The sequence below is a fragment of the Gymnogyps californianus genome, chromosome 9, assembly GCF_018139145.2.
Source record: "Gymnogyps californianus isolate 813 chromosome 9, ASM1813914v2, whole genome shotgun sequence".
In the NCBI taxonomy this organism is placed as follows: Eukaryota; Metazoa; Chordata; class Aves; order Accipitriformes; family Cathartidae; genus Gymnogyps; species Gymnogyps californianus.
Window position 1 is genome coordinate 9,149,468 of NC_059479.1, and position 27,254 is coordinate 9,176,721.

The 27,254-nt window shown below is 35.9% G+C and overlaps 1 protein-coding gene across 5 annotated transcripts; it reads right to left on the minus strand.

The window, feature by feature from the left end:
- PHF6 (PHD finger protein 6) lies at positions 1 to 27,059 on the minus strand. 5 transcript variants are annotated; one of them, XM_050901838.1, is made up of 12 exons: positions 27,001 to 27,059; positions 21,778 to 21,957; positions 21,471 to 21,572; positions 17,768 to 17,901; positions 17,414 to 17,457; positions 12,958 to 12,960; positions 7,725 to 7,891; positions 7,403 to 7,546; positions 6,055 to 6,159; positions 5,092 to 5,225; positions 4,310 to 4,439; positions 1,499 to 4,017 (listed from the first exon to the last, which is right to left on the minus strand). In XM_050901838.1, the coding sequence occupies exons 2-11, from the start codon at positions 21,913 to 21,915 to the stop codon at positions 4,310 to 4,312; spliced, it is 1,101 nt and encodes a 366-aa protein (XP_050757795.1). In that variant the 5' UTR covers positions 21,916 to 21,957; positions 27,001 to 27,059; the 3' UTR covers positions 1,499 to 4,017. The 5 variants fall into 5 exon arrangements, with proteins under 5 accessions (XP_050757792.1, XP_050757795.1, XP_050757794.1 ...); XM_050901835.1 differs by lacking the exons at positions 1,499 to 4,017; positions 12,958 to 12,960 and adding an exon at positions 1 to 1,037; XM_050901837.1 differs by lacking the exon at positions 12,958 to 12,960 and having other exon boundaries at positions 7,725 to 7,888.
- Positions 27,060 to 27,254: the final 195 nt, after the last annotated feature.

Genomic DNA, 27,254 nt, shown 5'->3' on the forward strand with positions numbered 1-27,254 from the left:
TGAAATTCATAACTCATTTATTGAATATATATATGCAAGGATACCAATAAAAAGAAACTAATACTGCAAACTACAACTTTGGAAGTAAAGCCAATATAACAGGAACAAAATATACATAACATTGTAGATAGGAATGCATTTACCCTCTTTCATACATTCCTTGTCTTTACACCTAATGTAAATGTATGCTAGAGCAAAAGCTGCAAATGTTAGCCTAACCTGAGTGCTTTTTGACAAGCAACAGTTCTCCAGGATTCTTTAAGGGTTGAGATGTCACTGCTGACTAATGAATGTGCATACATATGCATATATAGAAACTGCTTCAACAAGTATATAAATCAAGAGCTGTGTTCTGTTTTTTAACCTCCATCACTAATACAGTGGAATCTGTTCCTGGTGACATGGAAGAAGAGTTACTATTTGCTATAATGTACTTTCAGTTCTCTTAAGATTAATTTCATCTAATGAGGATTAATTTTCTTGTCAATCTGATTCAGCATATTAATATTTTTGGAACGCACTGATTATCACCTGCCAGGTAAGTCTGATATTTCAAAAAGATTATCACCTCTTCATCTTTCACCCTCATTTAGCATGAAGTTATTTTTCATACAGGCAGCAGTAAGAAGCAAGCGCTCTTCCTTTATATTACATTTTAGGGCCAGATTCAGTATACTCATACCATTCTAGATCAGCACAGCTCTTTGTACCTAAAGATCAGACTTTGTGGAGTGTAGGTGTAAACTCCTACTAGAACCTTATCACAGAACCTCCTGTGGATCAACACCTGCTGAACGAGTAGATCTTTTGATCACGTAATCTATTTCATCCTAGCTAGCTGCACTGATGCTGATATTGAACCGGCCTTTCACCCTTCCTTGAAATGGAGTGATAGCACAGCTTATTGCTATAGTGTTTGACCACGCCTTGAGACTCTGGCATTACACCAGCTGTATCCTCAAGTTATTTGAACAATATCCTTCTGATGCCTGTCCTTCCTTGGTACAGTCCTTTCTCGGTATAGCACAATCGCAGATCTGTTAATATAGAGATACAGTGAGTTGGGGAGATCTGTTAATATAGAGATACAGTGAGTTGGGGAGAAACCTCCCTTCTCAGAGGGTTCCAGGCGTCTTAAACAGCACACACTACTCTTGTGAGCAAAAGAAATGCCCAAAGGCCAAAAAAAAAAAAAAATTAAATAAAGTGAAACCAGTTTCATAAGACAAGTTTTGTTAAATTCATGAGTTCTCTGATTGTGAGATGAAAGCAGAAGGTGCCTATTAAAAAAAAAAAATCTCAGTAACAAATAGACTGCATTAATTTAACTAGCTAATTGAAACATACCTATTTCACCTATAGAGCACTTTCATTACTTCTAACATTTCTGGGAAGGCAGTAGATGCTCCAGAATAATCTTCAATATATGCCTGCAAAGATTACATTGCTTTACCAAAAAAAAAAAAAAAGTTTCAGACAGACTGTCTGAAATTCCAAGCTAAAATACACATAAAAAGACAGTAATGGCAGTAATTTTGTCTTTAAAAAATGATGTAAATGTTGTATACTATCATACATTGTCATGCTTTTTAAAACTACAATTAAGGACGTAAGAGATGTACAGTAAATACACTGCTGAGGTACATTTCTTCTAAATATTAACACCACGACAGAATTACTCCCCAGCAGGTGATGCTACTTGGGAACATATAAATACAATTTTTACATTGTAAGGCACTTTTACCCAGCATACATGAGTTGAAGTCAGTTATGACAAATTTGAGGCTTGTAAGAAAAGATTTTTGCTTTTGACTTTGTTTCCATGAATTCTGAATTAATGACAGTTTAGTCAGGCCATCTCAGCACAAAGAGGTAACAGGTAAACCAGCCACTTACTTTTCTGCTACCCGAAGGTAAAGTGCTGTTCTGGTTCTTCGAGGCATGGAATGGGGTAATTTATTTCATAACAGATGAATTATTGGACTGAATATTATACTAAGCAACTGACACACTATGAATTAGAGCTCAGTCTCAAATACAATCAGTATGCTGGCAGATCTACCCCATGCAACCTTAGTTAAAATACAGTAGCTGCAGACAAAGTGCCTTTTTTCCATGGGAGGGCCATGTCCGAGGCACAAATCTAGAAGTAATTTAAACATTGAAGGATGTTATTTTGCGTTCTAAAACTGTTCTGAGTGGCTGAAAAATGTTCATATTCTAGGAGAAACAAAACACCTTGATAGACAATTTCAATAATCGATCTGTCATTGCAATTCAAGTCACGCTTTTAATTTTGAAAGTTACAAATACAAAATAAAAATGATCAATGGCATCATGTTTAGAGCAGTAACTGAATATTTTCTGTACACAGCAATATTTCTTTCCAAAACGGCATTATTCTCCAGGAAAGCAAACAGAATTGATTGAATTCTAACAGGTAAAATGTTAGAAACTCCAATATACAGTAATTGAGTCCCTCAAGACATTAAGGGAATGCATAAGAAGACAAATGAGACACGTTAAATCTTTTAAAAATACAAGTAAAAAATGCTACAGAAACTCATGTTACAAATGAACTGTTTTCGCAATACCAATCACAGAAGAACTGTAGCAGTTTATAGTCAAATCAGTGTATTTTGCTTGTTTCCTTCCTTCAAATCCAGAAGTTTTGTTGGGAGTTCAGAGTGAAACAAGTCAAAACCCTAAACAAACAATAAGGTGATGCGATAGCAACAGACAAACATGTGGACTAGATTCAGCTTTTTGGTTTTATTTAAGTCTGAGAATGTGCTTTAACAGACCAATTGAAGAAGCTAGTAGCCATTAGAAATGACAAGGTGTTTTGAAAGCAGTTGGAGGGCTGATCTGTTAGGTTTGGTATAGCCTAGATCTGATTATTCCCTAAAGGAACATCAAACTCTAGCAAGTAGAATTCCATGATGTGATTGTTGACTTGACAGAAAGAGAAAAAAAAAAAAATCACTAAAACAATAAGGATGATAAGCAAAGTTTCTCATATAGTGGTCATAAGATTAAAAAATAAATACCAATCTAGCAAAAAAGGTTGTTTCCTCATTCTTCTTACAGAATATGGGACCTTTATGCATATTCTGGACAAAACATGAAGTGTTCTACACAACACAGAACACTTGAGGTATGGACGTCAGATATGGTGGCTAAATTCCATAGTGAGTTAAGAGTTGTAACTCTCTGAAGTAAAAGAGATTGGGCTGCAGAGTCCAAACATTTGTATAGTAAGGTTTTAATCACACTTAGTGAAGTGTTCTTTGTAAATCAGGGACACAGAAAGAGGTGGGTCCTTGGGGAAAGAATGAACTACAGCCCTTTGGCATGAGTTCTAAAGCTCACAGCTCAGAACCAACAGCTGCTCAAGTAAATCTCCCGCAAACAATGCTGGGTGAAATGAGCAATCACAACAGGAACAACCTGAAATGTTCAAGCGTGCTTCGGTGTACACTGAGTCCTTTTCTACTGTGTGCTTTGCAAGCAAAAACAGAGAGCGGCTTTCCCATGTATAGCCTCCGTAACTTGTGTATGAAGAAAATGCAAAATTCACAAAGTACCAGCTTGTTGCCACCATGAACTTGTCCATGTTGTTAATTAAACTAGCTAAGACCTTCCCTCATTGCATGAATCCACTAAACAACTTACACGTTCCAAATCTTAAGGTTTTTATTCAGTCCAGAAATATAGATCTTACTTCATTTCAATGTCTGCCTTAACTTTTGACACTGTACATATTACATATCATTTATATAGTGTTTCATTTTTTCCAGACACTGCAGACTACAAACTACATAATATTGACATGTAAAACTCTGCCACTTACTGAAGGCTCACACACATGAACGTTTCAGGCAGTTCAATGAAATTTCTAACAGAGTTGGGTAGTAAAAAGTTACTAACCCTTTTCTGATTTTAGAAAACAATTTAAAAGAATTAGTAGTTATGATGTCTTAGCCATTCCCAGTTCTATAACTCTGTCCCTTGAACCTGTTTAAAAAATGATGAAAACAATAGTAAATTTAAAATCATACAGAAAAGCATTTAGCAGCTCTGACATTACATCTATATTTAGCAATAGAAATGAGGGCCTCCCTTCTTATACTGTTACAAAGTCAGCTGGATTTAAAAAACAACAAATCCTCCCCATTTTTCTACAGTATGCCAATAAAAAGTACTTATCTGCATACACTAGATTTAAATACTTCACTGCAATAAACTACATTAAATGTATATTGCGTTTCAGTCTCGGTAACAGATCTGTCAGGAGTAACTTCCATACCTAGTTTCCATTGAGCTGCTGCTGAGGAATGTCATTATGGTCAGTGCCTGATTTGCCACGGCTTTTGCTTTCTCTTTCTTCATCCTCTTCGTCTCTTTCATCATTTCCACTATGGTTTTTACAATAGAGTCTAGCACAATAAAAGAAACAGTGAGGACTTTTACTGAAAATACCTATCAAACCCAGACTTTCCTCTCAATTAGTTTTGAGATGTCAAAGTCAATTGCTAACTCTTTTAACTCATTCATGGTTTTCAGTCAAGCATCGGTTAAACTGAGAAAGAAAACAAGGTTGAAGACTAGCCGACAAAACTTTGACCAATTCTAGTTTTCAAGAACTGCTGCTACACTGCTCAGAGAATGCCCTCTTGTGGGCACAGCCACACTGGCAACTCAACTGCAGCCAAGTCACTAACGCCAGCAGTTCGGCAAGCAAGCATGGAAAGTTACAGGGTCCTAAAAAAATGAAAATAAGCTACAAAACATATCAATATGGAGGAATCATGACATAAATTATCCAGGGTTTCTTCAATATAAATTACAGCTTAATCGAGGAGGAAAATTAATTTTTTCATTTCTCATATTACAACACCACTACAGAAATTTTAAGTTAGCAGAGTAACTGAAATATTTTGCAAAGGCAACAATTACTTAAAAATACCATTTCAAATGAAATAATATTGTCTTTTTTAATAACATACTTGACTAGCCAAGTTAGGCAGAAAAAGTGCCATGACATATCTTCACTTTCATTATAGATTCAAGAATTATATAGGTCCTTACTTATAAATTCCTCGTGACATATTCTCAATGTATTTAGCTTTGTCTTCTACTCCACAGTGGTAATGGTATGTTTTTATGCAGGCTTTAATTTCACACCCAATAGTAGCACCAGGCTGGCTGCAAAGTGTGCATTTCTGTGCAGGGGGAAGAAGAGAATGGCACTGTTCAGCCTTTCAGTCTCTTGCCTCTTAGTATTCAGTTTAGTGTTGCTCATATTTATGACTACCGTTTTGGAACAGAGTAATTTCTCTGGCAGATCATCCTTCCAATGAAAAGTTAATCAAAGATATTGTAAAACAGAAACTATATAATACTAACCTATTAAAATATGAACGCTAGGATTTACCTGTCCATTGCATTGAAAACTGCTACATGATTGCCTATATTATTGCATTTCCAAGATCATTTTATTGCCACGGAAGTTAGTATGTTAATATATGAAGAATCTTAAATGATTTTTTTTCAAGGAACAATATCGTTAGGAGTTGTTTTCTTCCCCCCCCCCCCAATAAATTTCTTACCACTTTAAAAACATCCTGAGTTTTAATAAAATACAATGTGACATTTTACCAACATCCCCATTTCTGAGGCCTTAATACATTTTCATATTAAAACATCAAAACAGTTGGAAACACGTCACTGCAAGAACATATTCTCTATTTGTAGTTTTACACAGCGTGCTTTTAGTAACACAGGATCCAAAGCTGTTACTCTTACAGTTACAGGAAGGCTAATAATAATTTACTATGTACATTGTCATAAAGAACCCTAAATACCACATTCCCAAACACCACTAATTTTTAGGGTGATTCCTATCTGGCTAACTGTCCCAAAAGTAACAATACATTTAAATTTCGTGTTTAGAAACAGATTGAAATGATTGTTTCACAGAAGGAAGGAGGCAGAGCTATATGCACCTTAGCAGAATCAGTAACACGTTCATCACATTCTGCAGATACATACCATTCTTTTTCCTCTCTTGATTTCTTGAAGTACAGTTTTGATATCAAAATCCCCAAACTCTGCCCTTGAAGTTGTTGTTAGCTGGACAGTGCCAGACGAGAACAACTGTAAAACAAGCAAGTCAAAATAATTTCAGGTCACCAACATGATTAGAAATTTTTTTTATGTGCAGGAATAACTGAGTATTGAACATCCTCTTCTGTGATCTCAGACAGCACGTGCTTTACCAACAAACTAGGAAAAAACCCCATACTAAGTGAGTCATTAGTACGATGAGTATTCCTTCTGATACCCACCTGACTGCTTTAATTACATTTGTTGCCTTGGAGAAATGTATTTTGAAAGACAAAGGAGTAGACAAGAAATAATGACATGATGAAAACACAAAGTAATAAATGGGCAATATTATCAATTACACCACTGAACTTTTTAGGAATATTCCATTTCCTTCCCTGTGACATATATATATATAATTCAGCTTCATGGCACAGCTGATGTCAACATACCTGAAAAGCCCTGAGGGATGACAATGGAGCACGTAAGTACCATCCCTACTATCATCATTCTGGTACATTCAGTTTAAACTGTCTTAAAACTGAAGCTTAGATACACGAAGTAGCGAAGAAGACTCAAGGCTGTTGGCACACACCAGCTCTCTGTTTAGTAAGGCTACGTATAGGAAGACGCTTAACTAATACTCCACAGATTGCCTGGACTATTTATTCATTTTGAGGTACAACAGGAACCACTGAGGTTTGTTACTCAAAGCCCTACCTCATTCATAGAATGAGTTATATGAAAGATAGCACTATCTGCTCATGTTAATTGAAATTAGCAGATTCTTTTCAGGCTGACAGTTCTATAAATGTGATCATCTAAAGGCAAGGGTTTTCTAGAACTTCCATGTCCCACTCTACTTGAGTCATACAGCCTGAATCCACTGGTCAGAAAATTAATGAAGTGCATGGATTCTTCCCAGATTTTGTCTGAATGCCTGTGGAGTAAAGGTATTTTATTTTTGGAGTGGATTCTTTTAGTTAAAACTCTTTTCTATTTTCCTTTTTAAATATTGTGTATGCATTTAGACGCTAAGGGAGCGTTTTTAATAAGCTAAAGAGTCTCCCTGAGCTAATTCCATCTCTTAGCACGTAGCCAACTTTTATCCATATTGCCCACAGTGAAAATAAATGAATTGCTCACTTCGCAACACTGCAAAGCTTAAAGAGATCATCAGCACACAGACAACACTCATGCATAATTACATGTGAGGGTACTGTATTAAAATCTAAAATGGCAATTCAGACAAAATTCACATAATAGACTGGTTAAAAACAATACTGTTACTCACCATGCACTTATAGTGTGCTGCAGCCTTTTTGGCATTAAATATATGAAGCTTTCCTCTAGCTTCATTTTCTTCTTCACCTGCATGACAGAATCCACATTTAGGTTTTGTATCACTGGGGCTGCTTCTGTGGGGAGACCTGTCTCTCTGAAAGAAAAACATTTTACTAAAATATACTGCTGGGTTACAAATAAGGTTGTAATTTTAAAAGCCTGTGGCCACCAGCTGGAGGCTCAGACAAATGCAAATTTTAATAACAATTATATTTGCAGAGAAGAAATATGCAATTCTGTCTTCTAAGAAGTTTAGCATATTTACTGCTTACATAGGAACTGCTTTCTATTTCATCTGTGCCATGTGAGGACGTAGATCTAGTGTCTTCTGATTGCCCTTTTAAATTTGTTTTTCTTGGCTTTCCCTTACGACCCCTCCTTTTTCCTTTGGGAGGTGAAGGCTCCAACTCGTGTTCATTGATACTTTCTTCTAAATCTGCTTTAGAAGTTAGAAAACATCATCAAATAACATTCTCAAAAATTTTACACGAAACCAACCAACCAAAAAAAACAACAAACAAACCAGACAAGAAAAAACATAACCTGTATTTTGGTCAGAAATAAAAATAGCAACTTTTTCCCATTTATTACAAACACGCAACTGCAGATTCTGAAAACATTATTTACTACTTTACACATATCACACAGCTTTGCATCTTTATAACATAATATATGAAGAAGGTTTAGCATTTCTTACAACTTCTACTTTCAGACCCAGAATATGTCCTTGGATACATATATTCACCTCCACTGAAAATAAGACTCATTTAAACTACACTGAAACCAGAAAATGTTTTCAACCATGAAATAAGCTTTTAATTTATTTTTTTAACATGCATAACTGCAATGTAAATTGCCCTTGATATTATGCCAGTGTATCCAAATAACACCTCTCTCCTTGCTTTATTAATTGATGCCTTTTGACTTAAGAAAAAAATTCACCTATTTTGGCTATAACATTAACATCAAATTTTAAAACTGAAACGGATTTTGCCTCCATGAAACAAATCTAAACTTTCATTTTAGTTACAGTATATTTTTACATCTACAGCTAAAAGCAGCTGCCAGTTTAAAGGAAATCATCCACACTGACAATATCCCAGATAATGTATTTATAGACCATTAGGAATAGAAGAACGTATATTTTTAATACAGACATACCAAAGAGGTCTGACAAGTTCCTTTGAAAATGCCAGCTCAACTGCTGAATGCTACACAGAACTGTAGTCCAGTATTCTAGCAGACTGTCCTTTTGATTACTCAAAGCTCTACAGTTAATACAGATCAATTCTGCAAACTTAAGATTGCTTCCAATATCATCTAGTTAGGTTATATCTGATATTGAATAACCAGCTCTATTCAGTCACTAACAACTTCCCTGATCATCAGCTGCTCACAGGAACATCTTTCTTTTTTCTTTTAATATGTAACACCCACCCCTGCTCAAACTGCAAAGATATTTCAGCAGACTTGTTTAAAGAAACATGCACACACACCGCTAAAGAACTTGCTTCTCAAAATCCAAACCACAAACATCAGTATGAGCCCCCAAACGGAAGGAAATCCTAATCAGAAGATTTGGAACATCTACTTTACACATTAATGGGCCAGTTAACTGTTGTGGTATTATTATTTAAGCATTGCTATAGCACTTATCGCCATTATATCGTGGTCTCAGTATCCAGACAGGACATCTTATTTTGAGACTAAATGCTGCTTCGCCAGAACTCGTCTTTCTCATCTATTATCACGTAAAAATCAAATCACATTTCTATCTCATGATTAGCAGCAACACAACTGCACAAAAGTTTGAAGTCAAAGACTTGAACATATTCCACAGCCATCAACTTGGAGTAGAAAATAACTGAGCTACTGGCCCAAGACCTTGCATAAAAGTGTATCCTATTAAGCTTAGTCTATCATATCTGTTGCTAATCCCTGAGAAAGCTACAGCTTCTTGCACATTTATTAATGAAGGACAGAAAACTAATCCAAACGCATCACAACAGGTTATACTGAAACATAGATCCTCCAAAACTTTACTCTGTTGTATAGTTAGAAAGAGGCAAAAATTTGAGAATAAATACAAATCCGCACATTACTTTGCCTTAAATTGACAGATTATTCAGCTATATACAGATATTCCCAAATTGCTACTAAAATACATCAGTCTGTCTACCACAAGATTCCTATGCTTTAATATATATACTATTCTTTTCTAATTAGATGACAAAAGCACCATTTATTTTACTCTGAAGAAATAAAATACATGATGACATGGATTATCTAATGAAACAATACATTTTACATTTTCTTCTCAGAATTTACTATCTAACATTATTTTTCATTTATCATTACTTGCTAAATTCCCCAAGCAAGATTATGCAATTTAGATATCGTGCCTCTCAGACTGCATATAGCAGATTTTATTACAACCTGAAAACCTCTTTCAAAGAAAAGAATTCTCTTTTATCTTGTCCCTCATCATATGAACTCTCGAACAATGTATTAAATTTGTGTATCTTTGTCTCTACTTTTACATTTACAGAAATCATAGATGGTTATTCTAGAAACGTCTTACAAAAATGTGACTATTGAATTTGTGTCCCTTTAAATAACATCAGTAAGAAGTTAAAAATATTCCTTCCAAAAATCATTCCATGGATTTCCCTGCTGTATTTGATGAAGCAAAATGTAGTCCATTCACCAACATTCCTTATTTTTTCCAAAGCTCCTTATCAATTCTGTAAACCATAATGCTTTCCACCTCTTAGTCCACCCTTATTTTCTAAATAACATTAAAGCATATCCTGAACTCTCTACAGTCACACTTTCAAAACTGGAAGTGAATCATAATTGCTAAAAACCAAGCACACATTATGAAAACCAACTTTTTATAAGAAATGTCACAGCCTCCTTATAGAATAAGTTCTTAAGTGCTATTTTTTAGTCTACAATTATTAGAATATTTAAGATATGAAAAGTAAAAATGCTGTATTTTTAAAAGATGGTTTCAGTGTAAGATAAAAAAAAAAAAAAATCAAGATTGCACAGCTTTCCTCAAAGGAGACCCCCTTTTCTGTGCTCAAAACTAGTATTTCCAAAAAAGTTCAGAGTTCATTGAAATCTAGATGCTACATGACCCCTTCATTAAAATAAAATTCCTTGCAGATTTAGGTCTCCTACTACAAGTGACATGGACCTACAGATGAACACCACCGAGATGTGAGGATCTGCTCTACCACATCTATCTGCAAGACTGATACCTCAAAACATTTCAAAGTTTCTCTCATTTTTAACAGCACTATGAACTAGCGTAACAGTACAAGAAGAAAGAGGTTGTAACCAGCTTTAAAATACACCTGCCTTGGATGGTCTTTACTGTTTAATATACAATTTGGTTTGTGCCCTATCCCTCCCCTCAAGCCCACTGCCAGCTTACCCTGTTTCCCTGGCATCTGATGGTTGGGTGTTTCCAACTTCTCATGTCAGCTTGAACTAAGGAAAACACAAAAAGTTGTTCAACTCCTCCCTGACCAGATGACGTTTTATCATGGATATCACCCATACTCTGAATCCCCTGAGATTCCCTAGATATTCTTCAACTGCCCCCCATCCCATATCCCATTACTGCATTGATTTTTAAAATCATCACAATATTCTCAACATAACTTTATCTAAAGTCTTCAAAGGAGGTATCTTATGAGCTTTCTTCAGAAATCCCTAAATGCTATATCTGAAAAAACAAGCTCAATACCCAATACGGTCTGAGAAGGAGGGGTAGGGGTAGAAATCAAGAGGAAACATTCTACATTTTAAAAAGCACCTAAGAACACGATATTGTAAATTCAGATGAGCGAAAAGATGAGCAGCAACAAGCCCCAAATTTGCATTTTAGAAATCCATGAGCAGTACAAAGTACCACAAAAAGAAGACTAGCAAAATGCTGTATTACATAAACCGTTAACAGGGAGACTCAGCTTCAGAGAGAAATCTAAAAATTCTCCTTTGATCATGACTAGAAGGAAAAAGGATCAAGATGTTTTGCTGTTTAAAATAAGGCTTGGCAGAGAAGAGGTTGAGATATCACTCATCTATTCTATACTGCATCAGCTTGAAATACACATGGAATCGCCCTTTTCCAAAAGCTAGGTTAAAGCAAAGTAATAAAAGAATTATGTGATTTAAAGGTTGTGAAAGAACAAATAAAAAGAGGATGTGTACAATAAAGCCTAATACTGCTCTCTGTATCCACCTCCTACATTACCTTAAACAATAGGCTAAGTGAGCCAGAAGCAAAGGGGGCTGAGTCTGTACGAGGAAGATAATAAACAAAACTGACTGTCAAAATCTATTTGCAAGTAGGACTGTACATAAAAAGAAGCCAAAATGTAGAATGTGGAAGTGGCTTAGACATGCTGTTATGTAAATCTGAAATCACAAATATGTATTTAAAGTTTTACAGCGCATTTGGGATAAAGAAGAAACTCTAAAAATTACAAAGAACAAAATCAACCTTACTAGATTTTTAGAATAGAAACGGAATATAACAGAGAATGAAAAAAGTACTTTAGCATGTTGAAGTAAGATGTCCTTAAAATACGGCTGAAACCCAATGAACCATATGTGGCAACATAATTATTTTATATTGAAAAGAAACGTCAAAAACCCCAGAGAACCTTATTGTCCCAGTAGTCACTAATAAAAATGTGAATGCATCTATGAGCATTAATAAGAACCAGAGATTTGCATAAAAACCCTTGGAAGCAAATACAGAATCAGGTAAACCGATCATAAAATAGTTGTAGCTTTTATCAGCAAATGATGTGAAATTAGCACTCAAAATGCTGAATATAATTTTTAGTTGGTTTTTTTTTTTTCCTTAAATGGAAAAAGACTAAGTTACATGAAACGTATCTAAACTGGAGAAAGTAAGAGTGGAGAGTAAAAAATTTAAATTAGCCCTTAGGTCCTGTCACTAATATGTTTTCCAAAAGTACCAGATACCTCAAGGAACTGATGACTCTTGTCCAAAAGCTATTTTTGACTGAATAGTATCTATGTTATGAAGTACTTGAGATTATTTCTTTGATTAAGTACATTTAACATACAAAACGAATAAAATAGTCCTTCATAACCATACAATCTAAATGCTTTTTCAAGCAAACAATCATTGGCAAAGACTGAAGAGAGACAATACACTTAGCTTATCTGCATAATCAGAACGCTTACGACAACTCGCATGATACACCTGTTAAGTATGAGTTAGCTGACCAAGTTTCTATTTGTATAACGCCTTGCCTAGATAGGAAGGAGAATTATAATGTAAACACCACAGGACAGCTCCTCAGATAGGACAAACCATTCACGACATTACTTTTACATTTGTTCCTTTTCCATTAGCTGTGCGTTTTTCCATAAGAAAACATCATTGTGATGTTTCTGCAAAATATCTCATTAGTCTATAACGGACTGCATAGGAGATTGCTAACTTACTGCCTTGACCAGCTGTTTTTGTCGTAACACTACGTATACATTTGATGCCACATTCAGAGCAGCATTCTCCATAAGACAGACAAGAAGACTGAGTCAGCAGAGCCTAGGAAGAATTTGTTACCATCCACCAGCAGAACTGAAATGACACCGAACTGCAAAGTTACAGAAACTTTTACATCTGACTGCATTAATGCATACAATGTTAGGCAAGCTTATGCTGTGAACATTGTTACAGAAAATGCAACTATGAAGGAACACTTGATTAAAGAATCCAGAGATGAATCAGGATGTTACCTAACTATAATGCCAAAAAGTTTCAGATGTTTTTCCTGCCAGCCTCTGGCTTACACAGTGCTTTGAAAAAGTACTCGGTTTGATATAGATTGCAGCATCTCTAAATAGGTCTCACAGAGAAATATTATCCTGACTCAACTTACTGAGCAGTATGAGAAGCACAGATTTCATGTTTGATCTTTAGAATAACATGAAAAGGATGCTGAGACAGGGAATGTCCTTATTTCCATTGTGGAAACATAATTCCCTGAGGCTTTGAGTACAGCTACAACAGGAATTATGGACACTTTATTTTTTGACCCCAAAATTCCCAAGCATCTGTTTTAAACGTTAACAATAGATAGTCACATGGCTATGTTCATTATTCTTTGTTTTACTACTACGTAACAGAAGAATTAAATTACATTCTTATCTTAGTTTATATTAAACTATTCCTGATCAGCTGAATTTGTTTTAAATTCAACAGAGGGGCCAGGGCAGCCCCACCTGCAGCGAACTGAAAGATATCAGATTTTACATTTTTCAACAATTATTTCCAGTACATTGGAATAAATTCCAACAAACAGTTCCAAAACCTTAGTTCAACAATAATCTATTCTTCAAAAGGAATAAATGCAATTGTATCAAACTGAACAGTAATTCAACTAATAGTTGAATGTGATAGTTTGAAAGCACTGGCACCAATTCCTGTAACCTATTAGGTACTGAAAACACAGACGGCTTGCCTAAATTATGAATTAAACTATTACCTGAAGTTCAGGTCAGATTATTTTGATAGATTTGTAACCAGCAAGACAAAAATTTAGACATGAAGCTTTCAGTAACTTGGTCTGCTCCTCTGAGCAGGTGTCTTCAAATCTGTTGACCTCACAGCCGCAGCCTAGTACAAAGTGTGAGAGTACCTCACTTTTACTGTCCTTTTTCCAGTTAGTGGGAACACAGCACAGAAGAATCACTCTGAAATATGTATACACAAAGGAAATATAGGAGAAATAAATTTTTTCTATTCTATGTCACCTGAAGGCTAGGCCATACAGATAAATTAGACAAACCCAACAATCTGCTGAAACAGATAATGAATTTAAGAGCACAATACTTTGCTGCCATGTTTCATATTTGTATATTCAAAGAAAACAGAAGGTAGTTCAGCAACTCCTGTCAATTAAAGGAAAATGAACTCCCATCACTCATTAATTTTGTCTTGATGAGTAGAGAGGTACTTAGTCTGATGAATTCTCGTGCCACTTGAACTTCATGACAGCAATAAATAACATCTAGGAGGTCCTTTTCATTAGGTTTTAACTGGGTAACTTTAATTCCAACATAGGTCCTTCAAACACATTTCCATGCAGCCTCAAGAAATTTTCTTTGTTATTAAATGGTTAACAGATATTCTTTTTAAACTAGAACTTCTAACAAAAAGTACATCAGCCAGATCTCAGACTTGAACAAGTATGTCCCCAAAAGCATCTATTTTCTAGGGAAGGGAAGGAAAAAAATCTCACTATTATGCAGCAGTACTGCCTATAGAAAATAAACTGTTCTGGACTGCACCAAACCAAACACTCCTAAAAACTCGTCCAACATCCACTAATAGAAGTGACATAATAAAAATATTTGGACTGCAACAATGAAATCTGGATAGAGAGAACAAAGGATAAAACCCCAGATGTTCTACACTGACCAAGAAAAAAAAAAAAACCAACCAGCATCCCAGAGCAGGAGCAGTAAGTTTCCATTAAAACGGACTGATAATTCCAGCGCCTCTGTGCACCTACATTGAGTGACAGAACCACAGATGAGCTTTAACTACTCTGTTATGAAAGCACTGCTGAGAGCAAGGATTCACGAAAATGAAACAAAAACAAGGGGGAAAAAAAACCCACTATGTTAGCATCTAGTATCCCTAGCTAGTCTATTCACTCTTCTCTGCAAGTCCTTTCCGGTTTAACACACCACCATTCTTTCACATTTAAATTCCCCTTTGATATTCACATTTTCCTCAAGAAATAAGCCAACAAAACACATATATAAAGCTTAATCTCACCATCCAACATCTTCCAGTTACCATTTCACTGAGCAAACTTCAGCATTTAAATATTAAGAAACAAACCCTCCAAAGTCCCTTCTTAAACTCTGAAAACCATCTTGTATATTTCTGTCTTCTAAAGGTAATTAGTTTTCAATGTAGCAAAATACCATTGCTATACAATGCTATAAGTCTTTTCCATAAGACAGATGCAATATGTATTTTTACTTTCTTTGATTTAAAAGAGGCCTATCACAAAAGAGCCCCAGCTTCTGGCATTATCAAGTCCTTAACTGTAAGTAATAATATTCTGTGGGTATAGTTCCCTAAACTGCATGGACTAAAAGGAGAATATATTATTTGGGAAAGAGCACCAGGTAAAATTTCAGTCAAATGTGAAACAAAAAACAGAAAACAAAAATGTGAAATATAGCTACACATATTTCTAGAAGTGTAAAGCATAACAGAACTAAATATTTTAAACAAAAAAATGTGTGCAAAGTTAAATGCTAAGAAAGATACTATTGGGTTCTTTGGCCTCCGTTTTTCTGAATGATGTTGTTTATTCCTCCTTCTCCTACCCTCAATCTAAGAGTCTCTTTGGATGAGTCTAGTTTAATGTTTTAATAAACTGTCATCATCAACATTTAAGAAAAAGGCCACTATGCCTCTAGTAATTTTTCCCACGTCTTCTCAGACAAATACACCCATATAAAATTTAAAAGTCTTTGCTGTTAGAGAATGACATCGTAGAATTGGAGATAATGGTTTCTGAAAATTCTTAAAGAAAAGCACAAGTTCAGATCCTGCAAGGAATTCCAAGCAGAAGAAGTTGTCCATTGGCATTGGGCTCCATGCAGAATTGGAAGCATTTTTCAATAGATGTCAAACACTGAGCCATTTGTGAATGAGTATAAAAGATTATGTTTAAATATCAGTTAAAGAGATTAATCTCTCTCCGGACTCAAATGTCTTTCATATTCTGTTTCTACTAACAAGCAAAACAAACCCCAAAACAAAGAAACAAAAGTGCCAAACTACAAGATAATGTGGCCCCGTCTCTTTGGAGAATTAATATAAGATGTATACTGCTTTTCTTGTTTAAACCTAGTAATACCAAAATCAGAGCATGTTTTATACAAAGCACACAACAATAATTATTTAAACAGACTAAAAAAAAAAAAAAAAAAAATCAATCCATTTTCATTTGGGATTTTTCTACTGCCTTCGATATCTTTCTGAACACTGAAGTAACATCCAAACCTTACCATTAATATATCTACTACCCATAGCATAAAATGTAGTATATTACCTTAAAAATACATTTGGCAGAGAGACTGAAGTAATTTATGAAATTTGATCTTCACTAAATAGTCACGTACTCCTCATTAGTTAAATCTGATGACATTTCACTTGAAAGTAATGCAAAAAGTAAACTAACAACTGTTCGCTTACTCAAATTCAGATACAGTAGAAAAAAGGAAAAAGGAAAAATACCTGCACAAATACACAAGAGCACAACTAGTTTGGAATTTTAACAGACCACACAATTTATCTATGTTTGTGGCATACCACCCCCTCACGCATTTCACTACTCTCCCCTGCAAAGATGCACAGCTTTTATGAAGGTATCCATATAGCTTTTTTTGTTTATCAAAATGACTCAAAAATATATCTATAAGTGATCTGATCACAAACCTTCTCATTTACTATTGAGTCCTTCTTATTGAAGAGTTAAACTCTATTTAATAGTTTAAAAAAATAGTGAATATTTAGGAACATTAGCAATAGCAAAAATCAGCTGTTACCTGACAAAATATTTCAGATGATAATATTGTGAATATTTAACTACAAATATACGCCAGCTTCTTCCCAGAAGGGAATGCATTACTTCTACCCAAACTTTGTTTTGACAGAACATCAAATCTTTTGAACATCCTAAAATTTATGTTTTGGGTTTTTCTCCACCTCAACCAATAATTTTTAGGGAAAATACAGAAATCAGATGGGCTTGCAAACTCATTGTTTCTCAAAAAAAGGTAGTTCTAATTTTTTTACTGAAAACATTCATATTCTCCAGAAAAATTAAATTTAACCAAGTATCTTTCTACAATGGGAAAAATTTATATTGAATAATTTTACCTTCAGAGTTATGCGTAGTTTTCTTGTGTTTTCGACATAAAATCCTATAAACAAAGTAGTTGAAAACTGTCAAGTCAGTCACGATTCACAGATTATTTACTCATCTTTTAAATTTAAATGCCAGTACATTTTTCTCCCACTTGTAAGACTCACTGATAAACAAATCTTGCAGTGAAAATATGCTTTTCTAGTGCATCACTATTTTGAATGCCACAATCATCGTTAGAATTTTTTTGCAACAGTTTTGTTTAGATTCCAAAGTGGGGGTTTTTTGGTTTTGTTATTGGGTTTTTTTTAAACAAAGAATGTGAAATATAAGTACAAAAATAAACATAGCAAATAAATAATAGTTACATGTAAATGCCTTGTGAGGGTTTCTCTCTTATCTGAGCTTTATCATGCAAAGCACAGTAGTAGTGATATGTCTTGTGACATGTTTTCACATCACAGCCAATGGTTGCTCCAGGACAATGGCATAAAGAGCACATCTGTAAAGAAAAAGAAAGCACAATTCATGTTACTGTTTGCTTAGTATTTCTGAGTTCAAAAATAATATAGTTACCACCCCTGGTGACAAAATAAATGGAGTTACGCACTTGGCATTACTCTTCCTGCGCTCAGGTGTTTTTCATAATTTATTTAAAAATCAAGGAGAAATTTGTTGCAATTATGCAACAATACAATAACCATCATAGATGATTATCAATTCAATGAAGAAAATAAATAATTTACTTTTGTGGAACGTGTTTAATGAAAGCGACACAGCTATTCACCTAAATACCCTACTCCCAAGGATAGTCTGTTTGTACCAACCATTTCAGAAAAGTTAAAATCATAAATTTTATCTGTTGAATTCTGAATTACATTATGAAGGCAGGAGAAAAAAAAAAGACACCCATTTGGCAATGAGTCTTGCAGTCAGAAATACTGATGACCTCCAAATCTACCTTAGCCTCAGCAGCTAACTTTACCTCTTTTTTCTATAGTTATTTCCTTAAATCATTTCCAAAACACTGAATTTAATGAAATATTTGTTAAATGCAACGATTTATTTCATTTAGACTAAATTTTGCTCTTTATACTTATATTGCAGAAAAGGTTAAATGGGAGCCTGTTGCTTTACTCTTCTTTCCCAATAACTAACTCTTCTCATATTAGACCCATCATTGCTTAGGATACACCAACTATCATGCTTCTAAGTTGTTCACTGCCCTTCTTATACTGTGTTAGGAAAGGAAGTAATTGATAGTATCACAATATTTTTCTCTGCATTATTTTTTACTGACACCATATTGCCCCAAAATCTCAGAACTTCCCATTAAAATCCCCTCCCGAGACAACTGGAGCTTTTTGTTTGTATCCTGCACGTTGCCCACACCCCAGAAGGTTACAATTAATTCCAAATCCATAAGCGTAAGTGTGCAATGTAGGATACTCCCTACATATATCTTTGTGGAATACACTTTCTGTCCATCGCACTAGCTTAGTCAAGTTCTTCTTGTTAGTCTCAAATATGCCAAATAAATATACCACCAAAGTTATGTATCACCATCCTGTTTCTCAATTTTAACAAAGTTAACTGAACAGTAAAAATGTCAAAGCCTTGGATCATCTCCATTTACTCCTCTGCAAGCTCTGAAATGGTATAGTTATATACCGTTCCCTAGTTGTTATCTAATTTGTATGGGTATTTTATCTCATAAATTTGTTATATGTTATGGTTTAATATATAATAATGGCTGATCAAAGCTCTTTTTATAAAAGCCTAGGTTGAAATGATATCCATCCAATCAATTTTAGTCAGTACTTCAGTATTTTGAAAGTCAGAAATGACTAAAAGAAAACTTCATTTTTATGAACACCATGATGCATCTGTCTGAACAAAACAGACCACAGGAATTTTTACATTGATTTATTGGTCTATGTTTCCTGACAGTAATAAAATATTTATTCCATTGGTACAAGTCCTGCTGTCCAAATGGTCACTGTCAACAGATTAATTAATTTCCAAGTTACATCAGGTATACGTGAAGTTTGACAAGCTGCAAAATATGTAAGCTCTTTAAAAAAATCCTCCCATGCACAGCTAACAGAAATAATAATGATATCAGTGCCTTGTACTCCCAAATATTTAGACTTCTTAAGTTTTTATGACTGGCCTATTAAGGTTTGAACCTACAAACTTTTCTCAGACAGAAATATACTACTATCAGAAAGGCTCTACATGTCAGTCATCATCGCTTCAGTAAGTTTCAGTGCATTATCTGGTCAGCAGCAGCACCTCCTGAAGGAGAGCAACTACGTAAAATCTGTCAGCAGACAAATTTAGCCCAAGCTATCAATAAAATTACTTGACCCAGTGCACCACGCTGAGATACTTTTGCTCAATGTGTTCCCACATAAAAGAACAGGCTAGAACAGAAAGCAGACCTTAGAGGGGCTATTTGGGCTAACTAGAAACATTTAGCTTTAAGCTTTCTATACAAGTCAATGGAGAAAAGACAGATTCCTCCAGAGAGTGATTCAGAGCTGTAGTTTTCTGACAGCTACAGGCAGAGATAAGGCACCTAAGTTAAGATCTAAAATTATCTTGTAAATTCTCTCCAAATAGGAAACACCTCAGGACTATGAATCTACTAGGTTAATTAGATCCAGGTCTTCTGCAAAAAGCTGAACAAAGTGCCTGATACGTACAGCTAGTGAGCTCCAAGAATATATCCAGCTGTTGCATCAGTGAAGGAACATAGATTCAGAAGCAGAAAGACAGAAACCACCAATGACATAAAAAGAAATAACCTTCAAAAAACATTTAAGAGACCCAAGAATCAAAAAGTTTCTTTACAATCTGTAGTTCCATTTACTACCATGTTCTGCGGAAATTCCTAATCACAACATGAATCACTTGTGAATAGTTATTTCTTTATGCTTCAGCTAATTAGAGCAAATAAAGTTCCCTGCATTGGAAAAGATTCAAATGAAACACTGGATGAAATATTAGACTATTATTATATAATTGTAGTTCTACAATAATACTTCAGACTACTGTTAGTAGTCCAAGAACTGGTAAAGCACTATGTAAGAGTGCTTTAAATACCTAAGATGAAAATTTTTAACGTGAGGAGTTACTTGATCATTTGTTAAAAATATTTTTAAAAAGCCTCACTCATTTCCCCAAATGGAAAACAACTAGTTCTAAATAAAAAAATAAAAAAAATAATGAATTAGCTTTGCGGGAATTATAAAAAGTCATTGCTGCTCGATTCTCTTGAATTTGGTAGAGCTGTAATCGCTATTGTACCCACATACCTCATAAGACATCTATATTCACAGAATCATCTATTAAATCAATATAAAAGGAAGCAATAAAAGTACCTTTGGTAGTTAAAACCAGATTTTGGCAGCAAAACCAAATACTGGTAAAAGCACAATAATACCCTCGCCAGGTCCCTAGAATGTGGGTTTCTTTCTGAAATCTAACAGAAAATATTAAATAGAAATTACTGGATTAGAAACATAAATTTAGGAAATGCTATTGTTTATATGCAGCCCATCAAAAAGAAAAAAGGGCATATTCCGTAAATGAGTTTTCAAATTTCCTTGTAAAAAATGCATATCTGCTACAACCATCTATATTTGCCAATAAGGAAAAAAGTGACTGTAAAAATAATAATACTGGATTTATTTTTTAATAATTTCATGATTAAGCTACAATTCTTAAAATAACATGTTTACATGAGAGCAGAACTTGACTGAAATAAACAAACTACTTTTTATCCTTTCCTAAAGTCACTTCAAGGGTTGGTTAACTAACATTTAAATTTCATTTCAATATAAGTATAATCATATCTACTGAGGTTTTCTTTCTGTAAATCTGAGACCAATTTTACTTCAACATCTTGTTCTGCAATTTGTCCATTACCTTAGAGCTCACACAAAGGCAGCACTTTAAAAAAAAATACATACATATATATAATACACTGAATAACTTCATGGTAAACTTTATAGAAGGTAAGAAAATATTGTCTTCCATTTTCAAGAGCCAAAAATAGAGACTTACCAGTTTAGTGCCTCTCTTTATTTCTTTCTGAATATCTTCAATAGAGAATCCACCAAGACTCTCATTATCAGTGTGTGAAGACACCAGTGCAGATGAGAACAGCTAAAATTATAAAAACAAAACTTATTTTTTAAATTTTAAGGGTATAAGTGATATAGAACATTTATATACATATGAAACCCACAAAAATTTCAAATTACAGTGATCAATCATTTGTGCCAACGCCACAGCTGCTTAAATTTTTCATTTGTTTGTAGTCTTTTACTAGCTCACTACATTCCTTTCCTTTTTCCTATGGGTTACTTACCATACATTTGTGATGTGCTGCCACCTTCTGGTTTTCTGACATCAATAATTGTCCACATTCATTATCTTTATTAGATCTACAAAAACCACACTTCCTTTGTCTTGAAGAGACTTTTTTCTGTCCAACTGAGCTTGTCATGATTTTAAATGACCTTAGAATGCCACTTCAATCCTCTCAATGCTACAGAAAAAAAAGGTGCAATCAGCATGTTAACATCAACAAAAGGCAATTTAACTTACAGTTTTATAAATATAATATTGGTTGCTTGAGAGTGATCTGTCCCTCTTTACCCTTTTCTTTACGCTACTTCAATATACCCAAATAAACATGCACAGAGGCAGTATTTTGCCAACTTTTTATGAAATTGTATCAGCAAGCAGAATCAGTTCTTTAGGAAAAAAAGCCTGAACACTGATATAAAACTTTGGATACTAATATAAAACTTAAGGGGAAAAAAAGAAATAAGTGGAAAATACAACAAGCACAGCAATCATTAGGGGAAAAAGTTACTGCAACTCTTTCATCGCATTCTTATAGTTATTTATTACAGTGAAGAAATTTGTAGAAAATGCACTACCTGTGCATGCAATAAAATTCATGCTACTGAACTTCCAAAAACAGAAGCAAAGAAAAACCCAAGAGTCCAGCATGGCATCCAGAACAGGTTTTGAGCGTAAAAGCTGACAAAGTATCATGGCAGATGAGTAACTACCCTTAGATGAGGGCAGAGATGAGAAGATAAAATGTTACCATTTTAGGTATTTCACAGATACACTGTGGCTAGTCAAACAGCATTAGGAACAAAATTTTAGAAGGATCTGTGACAAATGCACTGCAATGGAAACCTTTTCAAGACCCACAGTTAATTTAGCAGTACCATACTAGTTTTCAGTAAGCGCATTAGAGCTGCTATTCTCATCTAAGAAAAGTAACTTAAAATTAAACTCAACGTGAATTACAAACTTTTCATGTGTTACCAGCAACACATTTTAAAATATAACACTGAGGTCCCAATCCCCTAATCAGGCAGACACTGCAAGTTCAAAAGTGAAAATACCTAACGAGCGTACGTGCTTCTTGGCCCAGTATTAAGTAGTTTGTGTTCATTTGCTTCTACATCTCTCAAGAAATAAAATATCACCCTCTTCAAATAGACTTTCTTACAGCTTTTTACTTTGGAGATTTGAGCCTTACTGTCAGAATTGGCCACAACTGCAATAAAAGCATCCTCCTCCGCCTTTTTCTACATTAGGCTCATCTAAATAAGAAAAGCCACCACATAGTTTGATATTTCGGTTGGAAAAAATATAAAATCCAGCCATAAGAACAGCAGAGTTGCAATACATCTGGACTGTGCTACAATGGCAATCTGCACGAAAATGCGCAACTGCGTTTTGAAATTTGCATAGGCAAACCTGCCCGCTTCTTAGTGCTGTCAAACTCTCATAATACTAATATCACTCATTATTTTTCTAATCGAAAGCAGAGGAACGTCATTAAGTTTCTGTCAGCATATACTACTGCTAAAAGGCAATCCTGTTAGATTCTCACTCTTCTGTTTCAACAGATTTTCACAGACTGAGTTTTAACTGTTTGTCTTGCAATGTTTACTAGAAAACCCCTGCATCAAAAGGTGTCTGTCCTGTATCTATTGCCTTTGCTTTATCAACAGCTTCATTTGCTTTCTTTTATAAGCAGTTTACTAGCCGGTGACGCATACTTATAAGAAGAATGCATAGATTTTAGATCTTGCTGATTTGCACAAAAAGTGTGCCAATCTGGATAAACTAGTCACACCCTTTTGCAGTGGCAATAGAGAGTCCTTAAGTGTTAAACACAAAAGAATTACTATACTGTATTCTTCTAAAGAAAAAACAAAACAAGACCATTCTGTAATCCCTTCTGGGTAGAAAGAAAGAATGGTTTCTGAAGGAAAGATACACAGATTTTCAAATGTGGGGTTTTTTTATTTTTTTTTTTTAAACTTAAAAAAAATAATATTTGGAAGCAGGAAAAAGACCTACAAAAGACAAGTAGGAAACAATATCACAAAGATTTCTTGTTCTCAGGTCACACTCAATAGCTCAACATAAATCACACAGTGATGGGTTAAAAATATATTAACAAAATAATTTAAAATGCAAGAAATTCTGCTTTGGTATAAATAATTTTATATACACACACACATATCCATTTGGATCTACCTGTTTCATTTTATATTCAGATTATATTATTACTATTTTGACAGCAATGGTAGTAGTTCTTAAAAGGAAGATCAGGGATTTCCTTGAACACATATGCAGGTTCTACTGACTTACAGGAATAGGAATTACTACTATAAAAAATAGCTATCCTTCAATTGAACAAGCAAATTCATATTTTAGAAAATGCAAATAATTTATAGAATACATAAAAATCTATTAAGTGGTTCTCATCATCTTTAATTTATAAGAATAGTAACTTTCCAAGAAACAACATTATAGAGAATCTTCTCACAGCTTTATGCCTTCCAGTGCACTAACAGACATGAGAAGGCACGTCACTACAGCAATACTACAACCTGACATAACCTAACTTCTTGAAGTATTTTTGCATAATTAGATTTTTTAAGGCTCACAGTGAAGTTAAAAATAATGCAAATATTTACTTGATGATGTATGGATGTTAATGTTATAACAAAAAAAAATTAAATTAGGAAATACTATGCTTTGGAATACTTATTCAATTATAAATAATTTAACACTCGAAAAATTATTCGAAATGCAAACAGACCAAAAGGCATCAGGGTACGCCAGAAAGGAAACTCACATTCTTTTCACCATCAGATTAAATTACTCTGGAAGCATTTTACAAGGACATCTAAAAGTTTTCTTTCCAATCCTGTGTTCTTTGCATTCGTGTTTTCTGTATCACTAGGCATTAACACTATTTATACATTTCTAAAGACTGCAGAAAAAAACCTGAGCATGAGAAATATTTCAGAAGCATTTCATCTGTAGACCTCTCCCTAAATTATGTTTGCTTTCTCATAAATGTGAGAAAACACTACCCTGGGATCACTTTTCTTTGTGCCAAAATGCACTTCTTATCCTGTCCATTTAAAAATACCCATTTTCTGAAAAAGATGAACCAAATTACACAGCTATACCACAGACCCAGAATTCTGAACGCTAACACTCAAAATTCTGTTTTCATCTCTCGAGTTAAATCACCCAAAAGCAACTAATCCAGTTTGCCACATTTCATTGGAACAAGAAAAATAATGCAACTTAAAAACAGCTCAATATTTCTTTTTCCATGTTTAAAAAGCTAACAAATGAATAAGACTTATAAAATAGTGTTTAAATATACTGTTGACAGAATCTTGCTTGTCAGCTTTGTTAGAGAAAGGCTTATAAGATTGGATCACAGAAAGCAATGTACTATGGAATCACCGACTAGGAGATTATGCACTATCTCTACCAAAATGGAACACGTGTACTACAAAACCCAGATTATTACATACAGATACGTTTTCCACAGGCTTGGTCTAAAAAATGAAAAGTTACATCTACCCTAAAATCACAAGAAACAACTCATTCAGTGATTCTTCACTCAAAAATTTGGGTTCATTTGCATTCATGTTTCTTAATGTCCACTAAGGTATTCAACATGGTACTTCCCCTAACAGCACCTTTATTTTATCTTTAAAGCAGCATGTTTTACAAACTCATATGGCTTGCATACTGTTTTACTGAGTTCTAGACGACAGATTTTCAAACATAAAAGAAGAGTGCAAGTTCAGTGACTCCCAGGCAAAGAAGGACGTTCTCGGTGCATGAGACATTGTTCAGCACCGAAGAACGGAAAGTAACCTGGATTCTAATTTTTATTTATTGCCTGAATACGTTTCAAGAGCTACTGCCTGTTTATAAGAGTTAAGGTCCCACTTTTATTTCCAACAAAGGACAGCGACCTGTATGCTATACTTTCTCATGTAAAGTTTGTTCTGCTGTGCAGCCTGTATGATCACAGAATTATATTTCTAAAAAATTAGGATTTATATTTGTCCGTGAAGAAAATTTCAGACACCCAAGGAAAACCTACAAGAGAAGTATACAAGCTTTGTAAAATTTCATTAAACATGCTGAAGTGGTTTGGACTCCCGGGAAAAGCAACAGAAAATAGTTGCGTTGATTTTTTCAAGATGCTCACTAGAGATACCAGATTTTCTATTCAAGAAACTTTCAAGTGCTTTCTAGTTTCTAGGGTCAATCACCCATTATTGGGGGGCATTATTTTGGAGAAGAGGAGGTGAAGCTGGGGAGAGGGGAGGTATCCTGTAGGTGTCTGTAGTTGAGAACCCAAAGTCACAAGTGCCATGAAAATCTTTATCCAAGAGTTACATTCACACAGCATCCTACAGCCGCTATAAAAAGTAGGATAGGAACTTATCCATGCAACTTCCTTAAAAAAATGAAATCAAAGGGGGGGCAAAGGCGGGGGGGAAGGGGGGAGAAGGCCCAACCCTGGAAAGTCTAAACAATAAGAATAGAGCAGGTAACTAAAAATTACACAAAAAGAGCCTGCGGTAAGGAAGATCTGGCAGACAGCACAGACCGATCTTCAGGAAAGTTTACATACTCCCACGGGGAGCGGGAGATGAGCCGATAACGGCACCTCCGCCGCTCGCCTCCCCAGGGGGATCGATGAGGCACGGCACCCCTTTGGGGAGGGACTGCCGCGATTTCCCCCGCAGGGGCCCGGCCACAAGCACCGGCGGGGCCTGACCCCTCCCCGACGGAGGGCCTACCGAGGGGGGCTCGGTGGGACGCGGGGCTCCCGGGGAGGGCGATCCCCGCGCCGTTCCTCACCAAATTTTGGGGGAAACGGGACTCGGAGACAAGGGGGGGCGGATCCTCCAGGGAAGGAGGGAGCGGGCCGAGGCGGGCGGAGCGAGCGGCTGCCGTCGGCTCGGGGAGGGGAAGGGGGGGCGGGTAACGGCACCGGGGGGCGCCCCCTGAAGAGGTAGCGCTGGGTGCCGGGACCCTCCCGGGGGCGGGCGGCTCGCTGAGGCCCAGGGACCGGCGGCGGCCGGCGGCGAGAGGGCAAGGCGGGCTCCCCGGGCCGGGGGCTGCGGGCGGGCGGGCCGGGGGCGCCGTCCCTGCCCCGGGCGCGCGGCAAAGAGGCGGTTGGGCGGGCAACGAGGCGGTTGGGCACTCGGTCGGTCACTCAGTCACTCACCCGTCTGGCGGGTGGGGCGCCGGGGAAGAGGAGCAGCTCGGGCACACCCCCACCCCCCCGTCACCGCCGGTCGCTCACGGCCGCTCGCTCGCCGGGACCGTCCCTTTCATTCGGGGCAGGGGACGCTGCGCCGCCGCCGCCGCCGCCGCCGCCGCCGCCGCCGCCGAGCGCAAGCACGCACGCACGCACGCACGCACGCACGAGCGGACGCACGCACGCACGGCGCGCTCGGGCCGCGACGGCGCGACGCTGCG

Bases quoted from the DNA above. Each gene is read 5' to 3' on its own strand.
- PHF6 (XM_050901838.1), bottom strand. From the start codon at position 21,915: ATGACAAGCTCAGTTGGACAGAAAAAAGTCTCTTCAAGACAAAGGAAG. The intron at 17,458-17,767 runs GTAACTATTATT...CTTTGTTTATAG, and splicing joins CCCTCACAAGGCATTTACAT to GATTTTATGTCGAAAACACA. The intron at 6,160-7,402 runs GTGAGTAACAGT...CTTGTTTTACAG, and splicing joins CAGCACACTATAAGTGCATG to TTGTTCTCGTCTGGCACTGT.